The 20,146-nt window shown below is 42.6% G+C and overlaps 3 protein-coding genes across 4 annotated transcripts; 1 reads left to right on the top strand and 2 right to left on the bottom strand.

The window, feature by feature from the left end:
- Positions 1 to 653: 653 nt before the first annotated feature.
- LOC6526775 (ryncolin-2) lies at positions 654 to 1,824 on the top strand. The gene is made up of 3 exons (XM_002087842.4): positions 654 to 814; positions 875 to 1,462; positions 1,528 to 1,824. The coding sequence occupies exons 1-3, from the start codon at positions 684 to 686 to the stop codon at positions 1,673 to 1,675; spliced, it is 867 nt and encodes a 288-aa protein (XP_002087878.2). The 5' UTR covers positions 654 to 683; the 3' UTR covers positions 1,676 to 1,824.
- Positions 1,825 to 1,882: 58 nt separating this feature from the next.
- LOC6526774 (protein bark beetle) lies at positions 1,883 to 17,929 on the bottom strand. Of its 2 annotated transcripts, none has more exons than XM_002087841.4 (13): positions 17,782 to 17,929; positions 13,699 to 14,308; positions 11,814 to 11,992; positions 7,696 to 11,749; positions 5,427 to 7,632; positions 5,157 to 5,368; positions 4,737 to 5,092; positions 4,552 to 4,677; positions 4,354 to 4,377; positions 4,197 to 4,294; positions 3,774 to 4,144; positions 3,491 to 3,715; positions 1,883 to 3,388 (listed from the first exon to the last, which is right to left on the bottom strand). In XM_002087841.4, exons 2-13 carry the CDS (start codon positions 14,182 to 14,184, stop codon positions 2,357 to 2,359), a joined length of 9,369 nt encoding a protein of 3,122 aa, XP_002087877.2. In that variant the 5' UTR covers positions 14,185 to 14,308; positions 17,782 to 17,929; the 3' UTR covers positions 1,883 to 2,356. The 2 variants fall into 2 exon arrangements, with proteins under 2 accessions (XP_002087877.2, XP_039226363.1); XM_039370429.2 differs by lacking the exon at positions 17,782 to 17,929 and adding an exon at positions 14,842 to 15,416.
- An 842-nt stretch (positions 17,930 to 18,771) lies between these two features.
- On the bottom strand, positions 18,772 to 19,460 carry LOC6526773 (calmodulin-2/4). The gene has a single exon (XM_002087840.3). It carries the CDS (start codon positions 19,366 to 19,368, stop codon positions 18,922 to 18,924), a length of 447 nt encoding a protein of 148 aa, XP_002087876.1. The 5' UTR covers positions 19,369 to 19,460; the 3' UTR covers positions 18,772 to 18,921.
- Positions 19,461 to 20,146: the final 686 nt, after the last annotated feature.

Genomic DNA, 20,146 nt, shown 5'->3' with positions numbered 1-20,146 from the left:
AGTACTCTTTTACATACATAAGAACACAAATAGTTTGTAGCTTTTACCATTTCTATAGAATCTAGTGCTCAGAGCTGGCAACACTCTCCAGCAACAAGAGTTTTCTTTTTTTTTGCGCGTGCCTTGCATAAAGAGCTTACCCAATGAACATTTTTTTGGAAAGAGCTATTAAGTAATAAACCCACGTCACATTAAATCGGAATTGATCGAAATTTAATAACTTTTGATTATATTGATGTTTGGAACTTAACAAGAACAATTTAATTAAGAGAGTTCCATAATTTATTTGTAAATAAATTATAAATTATCCTGTTATCAGTGAAGGCAGATAACTGTTATCACGTAAAATGATTTTACAGTTCTGAGTTTTACATTTAGCGCAGACTCGAACCGCGACTATTTGGTTGGTGGAAGAATAATTGTCAAGCAGACGTTAAATTCGAATTAAATTGCTGAAGCTAACTTAAATGATTTTTTTTTAATTATGTGCCAATAAAGTTAGATATTCTACTGCGAACGGGGAAACCCCCGTTTTCGGCTCAATTTTTACAGGTCGGGGAAATGATAGGCGTTTATTGAATCAGCCATTAAGATAAGAAGGACCGCTTTTGATAATGGAACTTTATTTAAAAGCAAAGCAAACAAAGATTTTCATTTAGTCAACAAATAGCTGCAGCGAAGACATGTTGTGTCTCGGAATATTATTTGTGTTCTTTTTAAGAACCGTAATTAGCCATAATTGCAAGGAACTCTGTACTCTACAATCCATCTGTGATAATCTTACAGTCTTGAAATCGGAAGTTGCAGCTATACGGTAAATAAGTAATAAATCTTTAAAGGAACTTTCACATATTGTTCTTATCTGAAATCGCAGTGAGGAGCAAAAGCGTCAGGCAGAAATTTTGGAACGTTTAGACAAGAAATTCGACTCTTGTATGCCCCCCACTTCTTTGTACCCAGCCAGCTGCGCAGAATCATCGGAGAGTAATCTTGTCATCCGTGTGCCTAAGTACAGTGAAGAACCCTTTGAGGTGACCTGCGATCAGGAAAGTCACGGAGGGGGATGGACGATGATCACGCGGAGAAACGATGGAAGTCAGAACTTTTATCTTGAGTGGATGGACTACAAAAAGGGATTTGGCAAACTGAACAATGAGTTCTTTATCGGCTTGGATAAGCTGCATGCGATGACTGCCTCAGAACCGCAGGAACTTCTAGTTCTTCTGGAGGACTACGAAGAAGAAAAGCGATACCAGTTGTACTTTAACTTCAGTATCGGTTCCGAGGACAACGACTACATCCTGGAATCGACCGGAAATTCGATTGGGGATGCCGGGGATTCACTTGAATATCACCTGGGCATGAAATTCAGCACCAAAGATCGCCAGAACGACTTCTGGGATACACCGAGCTGTGCAGTAAATTTTATGGCCGGTTGGTGGTACCGCAGTTGTCATATGAGGTAAGCAAAGACAGCACAAAAGTTATACTTATTTATTTTCATTATTATTTTCATTTTTTTTGTAGCCACATTTTTGGGCGTTATGGCAAAGACAAATCCGGACTAGGCATAATTTGGAATACATTCAATAAGAATAATTCCACCGCCGCTTACATGATGAAACGAGCACAAATGTTGATAAGGCCAAGAAGGTTTTCTAAATTATTGGGTTAGTTGAATTTTAAACCCTCATAAATTAAAATGATTCATACTGTTCTGCGAATCCGAAGAGCTCCATATCTTTGTTGATTAGACCTTTAAAACCCTTGATATTGCTTCCAAGAATATGATTATCAGATAATAAACATTTTTGTAAATAACAATGGCTGTGTCCATTCTCTCTACAATTAAACTCATAAAATATGTCTTAAACAGTCATAATGGTTTTTCAATTAGTTTTCTTTTATTTTCGGTGTATATACAACAACTTAGAACTAATTCGTTTCGGCAATAGTTAATGGTAGACTTAAAGCTAATGGATGGAATGATTTAAGTTTACCACAAAAATAAAAACAACGGGCGGGCGTGTTCGTCTCTCTTGGTCTCTCTCAATCGTAATCTCGATTTTAAAAAGTATACTATCATTTTTAAAGTCAAACTAAAATCTACGAAGCTGTGGTGGCTCTTATCCTAAACGAAACTGACAAAATCAAGTGTAGGGAAACAAAAAAAAATTGAAAAATAAATGTATTCTGTTTCATTCAAATCGCTTAGCTTATAAACAAATACTAATTCAAGTAGCAACTCTTACTCTATAAATTAAATACAAATTTGTCCTAGTATTTAGTCAGTTCCGTAAAGGGTTAATGTGTGGGAGTGAGTGTTAAATTAGAGTATGGAATTGATGACGGCACTTCACATGGCCGTTTCCAGGGGCTGACTGTGACTTCGTCCGTTTGTTTGCAGTGGCTGCAGACCACCCGATCCTCCATCTTCATCGAAATCTGTTTCGAGTAGAGCCTCCGACTTGGAGCGATGGTACTGATTGGTCAGTGGTGACGGTGTCGTTGGTGACGACTCCTCGGATGCGGTTTGGTAAACCGTTTTGGGACGCCGTTGCGCCGGTCCACCCGGGGGCGCCACATTTGGTGCGGCCGGTGGTTGTGCCAGTGGCCGTGGTGTTCGGTAATGTGATACTGGAGCTTTACTACTCCTGACGGCAGTATAATACGAGTCCGGACGTCGCATGTCCGCTGGTGTTGACTGCTGACTACTGGGAACCGCAGGCGCTGGGCGGTACAGTGAGGACTCTGTAGAGTAGTTGAATTGATCTAGCTTTTGATCAAAGGGCAGGGAGTCGCCGCTGCTTCGGTGTGGCATAAAACTGCTATGCGAGCTTCTTTGGTACTCGGGCAGATTCTGTTTGAGTTCGCTGAGAAAGGCCAAGCCGGGTTGGCCACGCCTTCCGGCAGGAGTGCCTCCTTCGGTTCGCAGTGGCAAGGTACTCGCATTTCCGTAATAATCGGAACCACCCTCATCGATCTCCTGATCTGTGTGATGTATGATTGGCGTATCCTCTGCCACGCTGGTACTTATAGAATTTGCTCTGGTGTTACCACCGTAAGTGGAGTTATCCCGGAATCCTTCGTTACGGTAGCTTAACTCAAAGGCGTCGGGTTCCAAGGCAGCAGCTGCTGCGACTCTCGCACGATGGCCACTTGCCTTGGAAATGGTGGCCACCTTGTGACTTTGATGATCCTGGGCAGGCTGTGCTGGTCTCAGGGCATTCTGATTGACATACTCGTTGTAGTGGGGCTTCTGTTCATAACCCTCATAGCTACCAGCTTCCGAGCTTAACACACTCTTGTCCATGGAATCTATGGAACCATTGGCCACCATCTGCTTGTAGTCCTGACTCTTGGACAACGTTCCATTGCTGGACATGTTCTGATTAGCGACGAACCAAAAGTGTTAACATAAAATTGAGTAAAAATAAAGAAAATAATCAAATGAAAATCACTGGATAATAAAATCAAAATCAAATCATACATAATTGGGTCTTCGGCGAAGGGAACCCTGCGGATCGATGCTGTTCAAGCTGCGCAAACTTTGCCGAATACTGTTCCTCCTTTGGAGTCGTTGGGTGTGTCGATGCTTTGATTTGGCGAACCAACAGAAGGCCACCAGGATCAGCAATATAATGGCAAGGACAAAGGCTGAGATAATACTGATGGCAAAGATGTCTGCACGCCAGGATAAAGGATCAATGATCACCTGAAAAGAAATACAGTTACTAACAAATGTTTATATTCTTTAATTTCTTGGTTTTTACCCTGGGATCCGATTCGCAAATGAAACCCCGCTCCTTGTTGCAATCCTCGATTTCGATTTCCCCGAACACAAAGCTCGTGCAGCGATCTATGTGATTATAGTCCTGAATCCAAACCTTATCCGGGTATTTCAAGTGCCTCATCTGGCTCTGCAAATACTTCCATAGCGTAGTCTTATCGGTGCGTATGAATGGCATTGTCGAGTTCTCCGAGCGACAGAAGTCTCGAGCTTCGTGGAAAGTCATGGGTGCTCCCACATAGATGAAGCAGGTGTCATGGACCAGTGCCCAGCCTGGAGGACATTTACCATCCAGTATGGTCTCATTGTTCATTTGGAAGGGCACGGCTAGGACCTCCAGTAACATAGGATCATCTGTTGAAAAAAGAGCTATAGAGCGTCGATATTGATTTAGCTGCAAACTCACCTGATTTATCTCTGATACGAGACTGCACCGAAATGGTATTGTTATAGCTCCAGTAATTGTGACGAGCGTCGATCTTAGAGCTCCAGGTTTCAAAGGTCCTAGTTAAGAAAAATACAATATTAATAAATTATTTACAAAGGTCTTATCTTTATCTTACCTGTTTTCATAGTCAAAACTCAAACTACAGGTAGGAAAATTGTAGAAAATGGAAGAAATAAAATTAGAAATTAGATTCCCATTAATAGCATAGTAGAGAGGTACAGAAAAATTGGAAAAGTTTAAAAATTGTAATCATAAAATAGTAATAAGTCGAATATTTTCATATAATAATTAAAATCAAAACAAGAATAGTTACATGGAATTGTTGACTGTGAGCAGCTCATAGTCGTTTTCGTGGTTCTCAAAAATATTATCCACATATTGCTGTCCCGCTGTTCCAGCCACAATTGTTGCCCTGGTCATCCAGTTAGTGGCAAAATTCCTAAAAGGCACATTTTTTTTATATAAAACACATAACATAAAAGAAGTTTGGTAACTTGCCTGTAGAAACCATTGTGAGCCGTTGTCTGATAGATCTGCAATCGCACCTTTTCGAAGCCGGAAACCTCCATGATTCTTCCACCCACATTGCTGTGCACATAGTTATAGCTGAAGTTGGATACCACTTGGCACAATCTAATCACATCCTCATAACCAGCCATATTTTGGGCAAAGTAGTTGCGGTAAAGCTCCACTTCTTGATACGGCGAGGATTGTCTGCCTTCGACGTACAGAGCTGGACGATTGCGATTCCGCATGAAGAGATTGTGATGGACAAAGCCTCGAAGTGAAGTGGCTGAACCTCGAGAATCGGCTCTAATCCGAAGACCACCTTGATTTTCTGTTATCAGGTTGTTCTAAGAACGAGAATAAGCAAAAGTTAGTCTTTGAATTGGGTAGATACGTTTTTCATAGACCCACCATAAAATACAATGAATTCATGTTCTGCACATCCAAGTTCAGAGCCGACGTGCAGGTGGAGAAATTGCCATACATCTGACGGCAATTCTTCTCTATTCGATTGCCAATCAAGGTCAAGGTGGGCGTGACCTCACCCGCAGAAGAGTAGGTAACCGCCCCCTTAATCGCACCTGAGATATGAGTATCTGTGATATTGTGCAAGGCATCGCGATCTGCAAAGTATTTTACGATTAAAACAAATATATATTTGGGATAATTTAAGCAGCTTACATTGACCCAATGTGGAAATGGGCACAGTGACGACCTCAGCTATGAAACCATGTGTTTCGGGAGCACCACTGGCCACCAACTGGAGACTCATCGTTGGACCCTTGGTCTTGAAGAACGATCTCTGATTATCCGTATCAGATTCGATTTTGCCCAAATAGGTGGCAGTCACATTGTAGATATCACCATCGAACAACTTGATAAAATCGGTTCTGCCATACAACTTGGAGTGATTAAACAAATTGGATTGCAACAGTCTGAAACCAATGGGTTTAGCTCGAAAAGCGGAGGTGAAAATCTTCACACAGTTCACTGGATTGTTATCGTATTTGTAGTAGATTAGCATGCGTTCCTCGATGGTCAGCACCTTTTGGGGATCGCATATATCCACCAGGGAGAAGAGCTTATATGGTAGATCCAACTTCTTCAAGGGCGTGAAACTAGATTCATCACTATCACGACCCTCGCCACTCAGTGACACAATGCTAATGCCAGTTCCCAAAGTGTTGTTGATGTTCAGGTGATTCAAATTCAGTTTACCACTGGGAGCAATCATGTTGATGCCATGATTAGCCGAGTTCTCTATGCTCACCGAGGTTATGGATGGGTTCTTGTGAATGGCTTGAATGGCAGCTGCTTTGTGATTATGCAGTATGCCTGCCTGTTCGATCCTGACGAACTCCAACTGGCTCTCCCTCAATGGCAACCTCGCATGTGACCTTGTGTTGTGCAAACGATGTTCATATTGGATTTCCTCGAACTTGGAGTTGGCGAATCGTATGCCACCCCAATAAACTTCATCGTCAGCAATGCCATTGCAACTGACAAAGACGAACGCATCATCCCAACGGCATTCGTGGCGGTGTCCATAAAGTTGACCATTCAAACGCTCGGCACAATCCTCCATTCTCTCCTCGTCACCACGACACTCCAATGGTTGCACCCATGACCAAATGCGCGTCAGTGAGTTCGTGTGGAACTCTATCCTGCGATCATGACCATAGTAAACATTCAGAGGATCATAGCCCAGTTCTCGACAAACCACTTGAGCATTCCGCTCGGTGAATCTGCTGTCGCAAATAGGAACCCACTGAAGAGTGGTATGATTGAAGTACTCCAGAAATCCCTCATTCAATCCGAACAATCCATCGGCATCTCCTGTGCAGTTGTTGGCACTGGTACACAGTCTGATGGAATCGAATTCGGTGAGTGGTGCACTCATATCCTCCAGAGCTCGTTTCTTGGGCTGAACATCGATCAGGGATTCTCTGGTGGCATTTCTAAATGGTCTCATCACAATGGGCGATTCCCTGTATCCAATGGCCACTAGGGTGCCCAAAACCAATATACCCACATTGGGTTCAAATTCCATAGTAACGCCATGGTTTATAGTCAAAGTTTTGCCGGGCATTACTGTTATATCGGAGGATATATAGTAGGGGGTACTCTGCTTCGTCAACAGCAAGTCCTTATACACTCTACCACCTCTATAGCTGCTCAAGTCGATCTCCTGATCTTGATTGAAGGGCACAACCACAGAAACACTGGCATCGTAACTGTCTTCGATGAGGAATGGCTGATAAATGACATCCGCATGATCGTTCCAGTTGTCAAAGTCGAAGATCTTAGCCTCTATGAAAGCGGTATCCTTGGTGCCCCACCAGTTCTCCCTTGCCTCAAAGTAGTTGTTCAATCTGGCCGACCTTACACCTGCCACCAAATTGTAGTCCATTTCATTTTCGGCTATCAGATTGCGATACAGTCGCACATTCTGGACACCATCCAGTCGAATCACTGCGGTGGGTATTTTATGTTGCTTCCGCATCCTTCTGGCCGCCTTCATATAATGATTTCTGTAGTTTGCGCTCATGGTCACAATGTTATTTCCTTTGAAGCTGTTAAACTCAATGCTGGCAGGCACTTGACCAATGATTTCACTTAGGGAATCCGCCTTGAAAAGCAGCACAAACTTGGCGTTATTCGACTCAAAACGATTGTTGTCAAAACGAAGCCGCTTTTCCATTCCATCTAGCGATATCAGTGCTCCAGGACAGTTGTTCTCTCTGAAGACATTGGAGGTTATATTGAAGACTGTATAGTGACCGGAAACGGAAATGCGGAAGTCGCGATTTCTTTGCCAGGTGCTGTTGCCGAAATAAATCGAATGTGTGAAGTTTTCGTTGTACTGCCACACGTATGGCAAAGACACCTGAAAATGGAAACATTAAGCTTAGTTTTAGCAGAGAAAATATAAGATATATTTCAATATTACCTGGAAGCCGCCATGAGTATTCTGCTCAACTGTAGTATCCTGTATGACGTAATGGAAGAGGTTGTTCGACGATCGCAGATCCTTCGACATTTGCCGTATACCAAGTCCATTTTGGGTGATCAGCGAGCCATTGACGTGAAGTGTAACCTCTGATAAATTACTGGAGATGACATCCCAGAATGGTGACCTGATGAGTATAGCCTCTCGTTCATTGTAGCTAAGCTCAGAGTTGATAAGCTTGATTGATTCATTGGCTTTCCGCAAATAATACTCCCCATTGTCGCCTATGTAGCGATTGTAGTAGATGCCCGTAATACCCCTCAGATTTTTTTGTATCTTCGTTGATCGAATGGTTAGAGTGGGCACAGCACCGCTGACAATGCGGTTCCTAATGTTTTGAACTGGAGCTGTCACTGTGCTCAGCATCAAAACAGCTCCTCCCAACGCCTGCAAGCCACTTTCGTAGTAAATTATAATGCCATAACTGCTGCTGGTAACTGGGAATACGTTTAAGTCTCTTTTAACTTGCCACAGATCACTTCGAATATTCTCTGTCCTGGCATTCAGGATGTTTATGCTCTCTGTGGACAGATTGTGTATGGGATTCAGGAGCTGTATACCAATCACATAACCAGCTGGACATTGAACCACTATTTTGCGATTGATATTCTGACCAAGTAGCTCTTCAGTTCTGATGTACTTGTGCTCGAAGGTTCCCAAGTCGATATTGCTTATTTCATGGGGCAACAGGTAAGGATCGTAATCTGTATCGAAGGAGTTGAAATCTGTGGCCATGTTAAACCATCCTCCAATTTCCTTTTGATCCAAAGCAGAAATCACAGCATCGTGGGAAACACCACTGCCTTTGTTGTCCTTGATGATGGATCCCGAGACTCTGAAGTCCAGTTGTTTTAGACTAATTCCGCTTCCCTTATTGCCAGAGAACTCCGAGTTTTTGATGTTGTTCACGGACTTGCCAGCGTAGATGTCGGCGTATATAATACCCAAACCGTCTTGCAGATTGTTAACGATTCTCACGTTTTCCAGATTGTGACGCGCATGATCCATTTGAACAGCGGGCTTGAAGGCATTGGTGGTATAGTCGAAAAGACCTGCCTTTTCCACAGTGACATACTGTAGGTCCGCCCTTTCGGCCAGCATACTGAAACGAACTCCAGCCCAGGCACCCTCATAGCACCTGATACCCACATCGTTATCATGGCTACAGGTGTTTTCGAACTCGTACTCCGCGCGGCACTTGGTCACGTCCCGATCCTGAAGTGTACACCTGACATTGGCCATCAAAATGTCCTCGGAAGTGCCGGCATTTGGTAACTGCGAGCGAAGTAATCTCCAATCCTGTGGGTTCAGGGAGTAGCCCAGTTGGTGGCAAACCAACGCGGCATTCAGGACATTCCAGCCATAATCACACACGGTGCCCCATCGTCCCTTTAGGTAAACCTGAAGTCTTCCCTCATTGGCACCCGTTCCGCCGACCAATCGAACTGGAACTCGCGGTACACCATCCGAGGGTACTACTTCCGTTTCCATATCGATGGCCTCAGTTTCGCTATCCAAATCGATGGTTTCCGTGTCATTTGATTCGCCCATAATCGTTTCTCGTTTCAATGTGAAGAGTATATCATCGGGTCTGCGTCCTCTGGCTTCCAGTTTTCCTGCCACCATCATTCCCACACTGGGCTCGAACTTAAGAGTGGTACCTGGCTGGAGTATGAGCTTACCACCAGGTCTGATATTGATGTCCTTAGTCACAGTGTACGTTCCAGCTGGTACCATGTCCTGGCCATCCACTTCGCCACCAATGACATCGCTGCCCTCGTGGAAAAATCGCGGAACCACAGTGGAAACCGTGATCATGGCCGTGGAGCCTGGATTGGAGCTGTGCAACAGGTATGGCAGGTAGTTTATTTTTGCCAGATTGTAGCGATCATTGCGATGGAAGAGCCGTGCGTATATCTTGTTCTCATCCGTGTGACCCAGCCAATTGCAAGTGGCGTTGATAATCTTACTTTGATCCGTGAGCTGAGAGCCGATTTCGTACATGGAATCCAGATTGTGCAGGATGTTCCGGAATACGTCAACATTACTTGATCCCACGACAACAGGAGCTGCGACTCGGGAACGCGGATTCAGTCGACCAGCACCATCACTGCCTTCTGAACCGGCGATTAGGGGACCAAAAGCCTCCGTAATATTGTTACCTCTCACAAAGTTCCTCGTGAAGAGTATATACTGTACTTCCGCTCTGCTGTAGGGCGATAAGCCGAGAGAAACCACATGCACTCCGCTGTTTCTCATAAAGTAGTTACTTTGTATGATCAGCTTGACTGGAAAATAGTTAAACTCCGGGTATATGTAGTCGTTGTTGATGAACAAACAGCCATAGGAACCAAAGCGGAACATATTGTACTCGATGCGTCCTTGAAGATTCAAAGCTGGGCTTAGGTATATGGAGTTTGCCTGGGAGTATTTGAACTGATTATGTCCTAGCTGAAGTTGCATATTCGGACGTCCATTGGCAGTGGCTTGGTAGCAGGATTCAATGAATATATCATTCTGTTGACTACCGTTGAAACTGTTGCCCGTGATGTTCACCCAAATCGGGCGACAGAAATTGCCGTGAAAAACTCCAGTCTCCAGATTACCACCGATCTGCGAGTACTCCACCACGCTGGTTTGGTTAAAGGGTATGTACTCCATGCGATTCACATCCGATGTCTGATTCAGCCAAGTGGCCACACCATAACCCTTATTGGCAGTCAAGGCCGATCTGGAGATGTTCCGATTGCCACCATAATAGGTGATGTTAACGCCAGCGCCATTGTTGAAGCTAATGTTCGAGCTGGTTATGTTCACATCTCCAGCGCCACTCGTCACATGAACTCCGGCCACATGGCCGTTTCCGGATACAGAACTACTGTGCACATGCAGCTTGGATCTTATGTTGTCGATGGCCACACCACGACCGCCATTATCCTCCACCGTGGACTGTGACACCTTCAGATCGTAGGCCACCGAGTCGCCGGACGTCATGCGGAAGAAACCATTTAACTCCTGCCTGGCATCCGCTCGTATCCTCACAAACATTTTCTCCCTCGTTGAGGTGACACTTTGAGGCCTCGTGAAGTTCCTGGCCTTCCATTCGAACAGCAGGCGATCGTTTGTCGAGGCTCCATCGTATATTTCCACGGTGGCCGTTTCGTTTTGCATCAGCACAAAGTTCTCAAAATGGAGCGTGAGCAGATATCCTGGTCGTGTGAAGAAGTACTTGCCACACTCCTTGCCAGATCCTGCGTAATATTTCTGCGTGAAGGACAGCGAAATGGGATACGTTTGGCCCGACGTCGTGGGCAGTGTGCAAAAGTCATATATGCTGGCACGATCCTTCCTCTCCGTTCCCCTCAAGTCGTGTCCCACATATTTGATACCGTCTGCAGCGTTATCAACGATGGAACAGCCATCCAATTGCACTGCACCTTGACTGGAGTTCACGAAGACGCCAATGCCATTGCACTTCCGCACGGTGACATTCTGCAGCTGGAATCCTGCCCAGGGACGTGTGCTATTGAATCCCGTGTAGGCCGAATGACTGATCACCACGTGCTCCATTTGTGGTGGCAATCCTTGGACTTCCACTGCCGACTTGGCACTGAATCCTGCGCCACTTCCCGCCCTTATGATGTCCACATACTTCAGACGTGACTCCGATTGCGCCGCATAAACGATGTTATCCCTGCCCAGCGCTTTCGTGGATGGTGCATTATCAAAGTATATGCCACGCCAATGGCCCAGAGTTTCGGAATGGACGGGCAGGCACTGGATACCCAGATCATTGTGATAATCACAGGCACCAGCTCCCATTTGTCGGGAGGTCCAGGCGCAATCCTGAAGACTTCCCTCGCCACCTCTACACTTGGGCTGCTCGTACAGCAGACGGGGATAGTATCCTGGCGTTCGCTCCACCCAATTCCAGAATCTGCCACCTCTGTAGCCCAGCTGCTTACAAGCCACTCCATAATCCGCCAGTGTCCAACTGTTTAGGAAAAATATTAAGTTATTAAGAGTGAGATTCTTGGCATTTAGCTGAGATTACTCACTTTCTGGAGTTGGAGCAAACCGATCTCCATGCACCCTTGTGAAAGAGCTGCAGTCTGCCCTCGACGGGAGTGGGTCCATCCACCAGACGAATGCCCTTCTCCTGGTCATCGGGCAGCTCCAGCTTGTAGTTGGCCGTATTACTCTGGGACCTCAGCACAATTCTGGAGGTCGGTGTGCCCTAGAATATATATTTATTAGCAATTTTCCATGTGATACACACTAAAGAGTATAAATTTAAAGAAAAAAATACACACTAAAGAGTATAAATTTAAAGAAAAAAATACACACTAAAGAGTATAAATTTAAAGAAAAAATTAAAATCTTTTTAAATTATAATTTTTTGTATGTCATGTTGGTTGCTTCTGGGTTTCTCATGAGCTCAACCATTTCACCGCGTTTCTGTTTCTCTCACGTAGCATGCAATTATTTTCGTTTTCAATTATGATATCTTCTCGCCACTTGGCCTTCGTTTGCCAATGAAAAGCGACTTGAAACGTACATAGTATATGAAATTTTCGAAGCAATTGGGGCATCAATTAACACCTATGCAACGCAGATCTCCAAACGAAGAGTCGCCCACTGCCGCAAAGCAGTTTTATTTAATTAACAGCAAAGCGCTGTGAACTCTTAACCCTTGAGAGCCCATGACTCACTTGTGTTTTGCATATCCCCCAAAAAAAAAAAAATGTAAAATATCGTAAGCTTAGAATTGGCTTAAGAGTTGGACAAAGCTAATTTAATCATTTCCCTTTCGGTCTGTGGAATTGTCAATTATGCCACTCTTAACCCTTGAGAGCCCATGACTCACTTGTGTTTTGCATATCCCCAAAAAAAAAAAAAAGTGTAAAATATCGTGAGCTTAGAATTGGCTTAAGAGTTGGACAAAGCTAATTTAATCATTTCCCTTTCGGTCTGTGGAATTGTCAATTATGCCACTCCGACATTCACTTAAATCTAATTAACCCCCGGTGACCCCTTGACCGCTGATTAAGTGGCTATAGAAGCTCAGAAGCAGAGCGGAACATGTAAAGTGCGCGTCATAATTGAGAGGAAGTCAACTGAACTTGGCTGACCCAATTATGGGGTTAAAGATGGAGCAGGTCCTAACCTACCACATACTGTATTATGGCATCCACTTGCAATCCGCTCCATTCGCTGTCATATGAACTGCCGTATCTCCCCCTTTCCTCGATGTGTAAATCAGACAATTGTAATCTTATCACTGCTATAAAGTCAACAATGGGGGAACTTCAGTACGAAGCTTTTATGTGGAGCTTATCACTAGCAAGATTACTCATAGGGCAGCCTCGACGGCTGATAGCAACAGGTGCCGCTTAATCATTCGCAAATAGCGAACAGGTGAAGGCGGAAAAATTACTTCAGACATGGAGTTACTTTATATATATTTGCTTAAGTGAGTTTCAAATAATTATTCATTTATAATTGTTCTAGTTCTGCCATTGAAACATGCCTATAAATGCTTCTAATCATTATTGTAATGTAAGATTTCATTATGAATATTATTTGTTATTTCCCAAGCTCATAATAATAATATGATTTCATTAGGGCTATTATTACCACCATTTCCTCTTCTAATTTCATACAAAATCTTACTTTCACCCACGCCTGAGACATTTTATACCCTCTACAGTTTAGCCCCAGTCAATCAGGCTCAACTTACAAAAAGGACACAATGTACCCTATATTCCAAGTAAAATTGTAATAAACTTTCAGTTTATATACTGCATATGTAAATATTTCATGCACAAACTGGTGCACCTAATAGGATTTTCCAAGTTAAGGTTCTAGGGTTTCCCACTGTCAATCATACTCAAGTTACAGCCAGCCATAATGAATTTTCCCCATTAGGATTTTCCGACTTACCACCGCCTGCAGGACGCCGTTGATTTTGAGTCCTTTGGTGGGGGCAAACTCGATGGTAACACCCGGTTCGATGGTCAAACGAGCACCACGCAGGACCTCGATATCGTCGCGTGCCAAATAAGGACTCTCGCTGCGCCGCAGGATTCGGTCGCTGAGGATTTCGCCGCCTTGCAACTCGGTGTACGACGCAGATGACGTCATCGAGGGGGTGGAAGCCTGTGGCGCCACGGTGACGTCTGCGCCGGAATGTCGGGTAGCTGGCAAAAGTTGGGTGGCGCCATCGAGGCTGGCGAACTCGATGTCATTATCCTGCAGCAGTTCCACCTCTCTGGAGTCCTCGGTTTGTCGACTTTCTTGGCTCCGTGCCAAGTGGGTCGAAGAAGCCAGCGTTACGACCATCCATAAACATATGCTGGCCCATTTTGGATGCCTGTGGGGTTTACTTTTCCGCTGGCTTTGGTTGCTTTTATGTCGTTGCAGCTTCATTTGTGCATCGTTTTCGTATCACTTTTCGTTGTCGTTAAATTTTGTTTATTTCGCTTGCAATTAATTACTTCACTAACGGTTTTTATTACACATTCGCCATGGCAGTTTCGTGATTATTTAACAGCTAAAGGAAAAGGTTTGGATATATTAATTAATTAGTTGGCCTTTCTTTATCATAAATTCAAATATCTTAGATTTTATAATGTATAGTTTATAATATACGCGTATTATATATTTTTCATAGATTTTATTAAGCACATTGTTTACACAATAATTTAAATTAAAGAAGTTTTGTTTGAAGAGCTTATTTCATTTCACTTGATTTTTATATTTAATTTTTATTTTTCATATTTATTTCTTTAATATTTTAGCTTCATTTTCTAACCACTGCTGTAGTTTCACTTTTTGGCTTTGATTGGTAAAACAGGGTAAACCCTTTCAACAGTTTTCATTGTTTTCAACGCACTTTTCTGTTATTTATCATTTATTGTTGCTTTTTCAACACCCCAATCTGAAATATCTTGAGATTTCCCAACAGAAACATGAGAATTTTGGTTGGCTTCATTGTTAACAAATTTTTCTGATAAGGCCAAAAAAAAAACGAGTCACAAAACAACAACAGAACTTCTACCACAACAAACACACACCCATACACACATGCATATCAGCTTTTAGAATTTTCTGTTTTGACTTTTTCCAATTTTCCCATAAAAACACGTCCGTACGCAAAGAACCGTTAGCAACGACTGAAAAACCGAGAGGGTTTAGTACATTGCATTACACACAGCTAGAGCGAGATAGAGCGACTCAAAGAACGGCTGAGGAAAAGAGAGCGGCCGATGAACAACAATAACAAAAGAAATGACACAAACAAACAACAATATGTTAAATATTGGGGAGTTGTTGTTCGAATTCCCCCACTTTCGTAAAGTAACTGTAAATGTGGAGGCACTTCATTCATGCCACAAGAGAGAGCGAGAGAGAGAAAGGGAGTGGGGGAGAAAGAGCGACGCACGCACCGCAAGTTCGTGTTTTTCACCAAGTTTTCTTTTATTTTCCTTCGGTTACGTGTGCGTAGTAAGAAGAAAGAAGAAAGCATTTCCACCTTCGGCTTATGGACTTTACCAAAACTTTCCCCCACCCTCACTTTACACTGGGAGAAATTTAACTAAGTGAGGATCATTAAAATAACCAGACTAAGACATACAACTTTTTTCATAAACAATATAATATAAAGTAATATAAAATAATAATAATATATATGGATTATCTAGTATATTATATGCATTAAATTTGTTTCATAGCAAGTTCTCTAAATTAAAAGACCGTTTTCTTCAGTGCACCCCCAACATTCTTGATAACAAACATTTTAAATTTATCGAATATGCAAAGCAGCTTTACGGGGCGGGGTTCTGAGGGGTGGGGGGAGGAAGCAGGGGCAACGGTGCGTGTGTGGATTGTATCTTGTATCTGGTATCTGGCATATGACGGTCGATGGATGTGACTCAACTGCAACGCTGAATGTTGTTTTTGTGGTTGCCGTGACTGCATTCGAAGTGCATTCAAAAGTTTATTGTCTGTCTTTTTATGGGTTTATTAACTTTAGTTTGGTTTTCGTATGCGCTTTGTCTTTTTGCGCTTTTCATAAGTTAAGTGAACGCACCAAAGTGGGCCTATGATTGAGTTTTGATAAAAATGGCATTAACCTCAATGGTTGTGCACAGTATAAGTATTTCTGTCTGTTACAGTTCAAGTTCTTGAAAAAGTTTCAGTTCAATTAATTGCATTAAATGATTAGATAAGATTGCGAATAAGGTAACTGCAACAAGATCATTCACTAAAATAAGCTTGGTATCGTATAAAGTTCATCAAAAAGAATTGGTTCTACTGAAATAATATTGTTTACATAACTATTTTAAATTAGTTTCGTCAATTCTTCAATCACTTTACATTCTAAATCTGTGAAATTCAATTCCCCAAGCCGTGTTCTAGTTTTATTGAGTGAATGGTTCTCTCTGTGAATGGTTTTGTGGCGTGAAAGGGATTTCCCGCTGTGCAACTGTTTTTCGGCCAATTTTACAGCAATTTAATTTAGTTTCCGTTCTAGCGGAGAAGAGTTCAACAACCCTTTCAACTAATGTGGTTAGAATAATGCCAATTGTCTAAACAATTTTATGCTCGTTTGAGATCTCGTTATTGTCCAATTTGTTTTGATGTACCCAAATATATAGAATTTGTTAGTCACTTGCCGGCTTCAATGATCGTTGCATGACTAAGACTGCCCACACACAGAAAATGGTAATTATAGAGAGATATTACTCAAAGATGATCATGATGATGAAGCTTGACCAGCAAGCTTGCATTCCTATTATCGTAGCTTCTAGTGAATATACACGTATTTTATAAAAATATAAAAATTTGTCTGTTTCTTAAAAAGATATATGTATGTACATATATATCTTTAAGTCATCAAAACCTGTTGCTTTGTTATTAAATGTTATCTATCGGATTTTATAATGCACCGGGAATGCCTGTAGTCTTTGTTCGGCTTCTCCTTATCTGCGACAAATGATTGATAATACCCAACTTCCTCTTGCGTATGCGAAAATGTTCTTTTAATTCACTTTTTTTCACGTTTTTATAGCCAACCTGTTGTAACCGGAATGGCAACGCGTCATCGGCTTCTATATTCAATTGCCAGTCGAATGACTAATGCAGAACGGAAGTAGCAGAGGAACTCAGAGAGGAACTAGGGAACAACCTGTCTATAGGGAGGGGATAAAAGGTAGCAAAGCGGTATTAAACAAGTGCAACCAACGTTGCGGCTCGCTGAACGCATCAACTTAAAAGTTGCAGTTGCAGTTTATTGGCCACAAACCAACGCGCAAAAAAAAAGGAGAAATAAAACTAAAAATTGCCGTAGATGAGGCAATTAGTTGCTGCCAAGAAAGCGTGCAGAAATGGAAAGAAACAGAGCAACAGCTAACAGAATTTTCGGATCAATCTTTATACTCCGCTGATTCTCTTTTCAGTCAGAACTTTATTAGGGAAATCTAAGAAAATCTTAAGGGTGGTAAAATTCTTTGAGATCTCGTAATTTACATTTTTTTTCAAAAAAGCATGAATCACAATCAAAAGTAGCAAAAAACCGCATCTCCTTCATTCCGAATTGGTTGAGTCTTAAGTTCGTTTTCAGTTGTATTAAATGCCATTCAATTTGCACATTGGCCACCAATTTTTAAGTGGCACAAACTCGTATATTTGATTCTTTTGCTCCAGAATCCTATCACTTTTAGCCGTCTTTTAATGCGCGTCTTGTATGTTTTCTTTGTGTACTCCACTTGGCGTTTCGCAGTATTGGTGTGTTTGGTAATACTTTTTTTTGGTGGTGCCACCAACACAACCTCACTTTTTGGCCAAAAGCTTTGGCTTTTCACTCGAGGTTTTCTTGAAAAATATCAATTTAGACACTATTTTATCACAGATATGCGGTTTTATCTCTTGAGTTATTAAATTGGGCGTTTTAATGACGATTTTTTAGCTTTTCCGAGGCGACGCTTATTGCATTTAAGGCGCGGTCAGCCAGCGATCACTCACACTCTGAAGAACCGACTGTACGTATAGGTGACAGCCAAGAGAAGAAACAACAAAGCACCGTTGAGATCAATAAGTTACTACTGCCAAGCGTTATTTTTCCCCGATCAAGCGCTCACGTCCAACATCGAACACCTTCTGAACCGAACTGAGTGCCGTCTCAAAGCTGAAAAACTGAATAAACTGAACGCTGAACGCGACGAGCGGCACAGAGCGCACTGAGTTCACAAGAGAGTATATTCACGTCATTCAAAGTGGCCAGGTAAACCCATCTGGCCCCAAAGCTTTCGGCTTTGTGGAGCGGGTGAGCTGTGTTGTTGCTGCCCGTTTGATATGTCAGTTCGCACTCCAGCACTCCAGCACTCCAGCACTCCACTCTCAGTTGCCTTGGCCGAAATGCTAAATGTGGCCAATGCAGCAGCGGTGGTGCCAAAGCTTCGGGTTCGAGCCGCACAACAGAGTTGGTTACTTGACCTGTTGCTGTTGGTAACCGGTTAACAGGCGGCGGTCTTGTGGGTGGAATGTTAGGCGGCTCGGTTAGGCAACAGCAAGCTGTTAAGAAATAACAGCATAGCTATGGAGATCTTTCAGGGATCTGATATTAGATTGTTTTCTTTTGGTTAATACCAAACTTATGCGTTTTCTAGGATTTATACATTTATATATGTTTTATTTCAAACCATAAAATACATTGAGCCTTGTATTTCCTAAATGCTCATGTATTTATCATCATAAATATTAGTGGAAGAAGTGAAAGGATAAAAAGGAAAGTGCGTGGCCTCACTGGCGCCACCTGTTTGTTTTAAGTACTAACTCTCCAAAGTGCCATCATGATCTACATGAACTACAATATTCCAAATAACTATAACAGTGGCGCTAGTTGATGTTGCGGCTAGAGTTGGTACTAAAGTGATCTAAGACAGCGCCACCTAGTCAGTCGTAGTGCGCAGTCTTGGGCGCGTTTATTATTCGAGTTCGAAGAAATTCAAATTCTTTTGTAGTAAAGTAATTGAATAAGCCTTCAATATATTAATTTAAGTTTGAAAGAATTCAAATTCTTTTGCAGTTAAGTAATTTAAAAAACCTTTAAAATATTAATTTAACTACAAAATGTTTGTAATTTAGTAGGCGTGTGTGTGTAAACTAACGCGTGGTCATCATGTTGGTAAACTCCTCGAAATTGATGTGATTATCCTGATCCAGATCATACTCGCGTATTATCTCCTCCGTCTCCTCGTCGTCCAATTTTTCGCCAAGTGCCATGAAAACAGCCCTCACCTCGGTAGCGGAGAAATACCCATTGCGTTCCTTATCGAAAACGTTAAAGGCATCGCGCAGCTCCTCCTCCTTACTGGTGTCCCGCATCTTGCGCAGAATCACATTGCAAAACTCCGGGGCCGAAACGGTTCCGTTTCCATCGGAATCCACCTCGTTGATCAAGGACTGAACCTCCGATTCGTTGGGCTGGCGACCTAATGCGCGGATTACCAGTCCCAATTCCTTCGAGGTGATGGCTCCCTCGTTCTCCGTGTCCAATATTTTGAAGGTATTTTTGATCAGGTCCTGCTCTTCAGTAGTCAATTCTTCCATTTTGCTTAATATTATTGCAACAAAAATATGCTATAATGCTCGTAGGTTTTGTTTTTCGTTAGAGTTGATTCTCAATTGACGTTGATAGGTTTCAAAGGTGTCCTACGATACGAAATGATTGTTATTTAAAATATAAAATTTCTTAAAAAAAACAACGCCGTTTAATAGATATAAAAAAAACCTTCGAGTTCCATGAAGTTCATAACCATTTTATGAACGAAAGGGCATTAAATGAGCATTCTCACGCACAGTTTGGCAAACAAATCACGTGCTTTCCTGGACCCCAGATGATATCATCTGGCGGAGAAACTCTTTGGCTTTACGCGAATTATTTTATAGTTGAACCAGAAATTGATGTCATCGGTGGGGCGAAAAAATGGGCGACCATTCCGCCCAATGAGGAAATTCCAGGAAGCCGGGCAACTCCAACTGGCGGTGATGACAATTTGCGTGGCATTTTAATTGAACTTTCTACGTGTTCAAGTGGTGTACTTTGATTTGAGCCCCATCCACCGGTTTTTCGTCGATTTGAGTCAATGTTAAAGGCGTTGCCACAAACCGCAAACTGTCGTGTCTAGGAGGTCGGGGAGGAGGAGGAGGAGGAGGGGTAGGGGCTGGGACCTCGAAACGTGCCTGAAGTATTATTACCGCCGTCTGTGATTGATGGCCACATGCGAGTGAGTCAGTGGATTTTTATAACTCTACGCAGATCCCTTCCTTTCAATCAAGCGGCAAAAAATCTGGACATCGATCTCTCCAATATTAGCTATCTTAATTT

Source organism: Drosophila yakuba, chromosome 2L (genome assembly GCF_016746365.2).
Source record: "Drosophila yakuba strain Tai18E2 chromosome 2L, Prin_Dyak_Tai18E2_2.1, whole genome shotgun sequence".
Taxonomy (NCBI): domain Eukaryota; kingdom Metazoa; phylum Arthropoda; class Insecta; order Diptera; family Drosophilidae; genus Drosophila; species Drosophila yakuba.
This window is presented reverse-complemented; position numbering and strand designations above follow the sequence as displayed.

Bases quoted from the DNA above. Each gene is read 5' to 3' on its own strand.
- LOC6526775 (XM_002087842.4), top strand. From the start codon at position 684: ATGTTGTGTCTCGGAATATTATTTGTGTTCTTTTTAAGAACCGTAATT. The intron at 815-874 runs GTAAATAAGTAA...CTGAAATCGCAG, and splicing joins TCGGAAGTTGCAGCTATACG to TGAGGAGCAAAAGCGTCAGG. The intron at 1,463-1,527 runs GTAAGCAAAGAC...TTTTTTTTGTAG, and splicing joins TACCGCAGTTGTCATATGAG to CCACATTTTTGGGCGTTATG.
- LOC6526774 (XM_002087841.4), bottom strand. From the start codon at position 14,184: ATGAAGCTGCAACGACATAAAAGCAACCAAAGCCAGCGGAAAAGTAAA. The intron at 11,993-13,698 runs GTAAGTCGGAAA...TATATATTCTAG, and splicing joins ACGGCGTCCTGCAGGCGGTG to GGCACACCGACCTCCAGAAT. The intron at 5,093-5,156 runs GTGGGTCTATGA...TCTCGTTCTTAG, and splicing joins TGAATTCATTGTATTTTATG to AACAACCTGATAACAGAAAA.
- LOC6526773 (XM_002087840.3), bottom strand. From the start codon at position 19,368: ATGGAAGAATTGACTACTGAAGAGCAGGACCTGATCAAAAATACCTTC.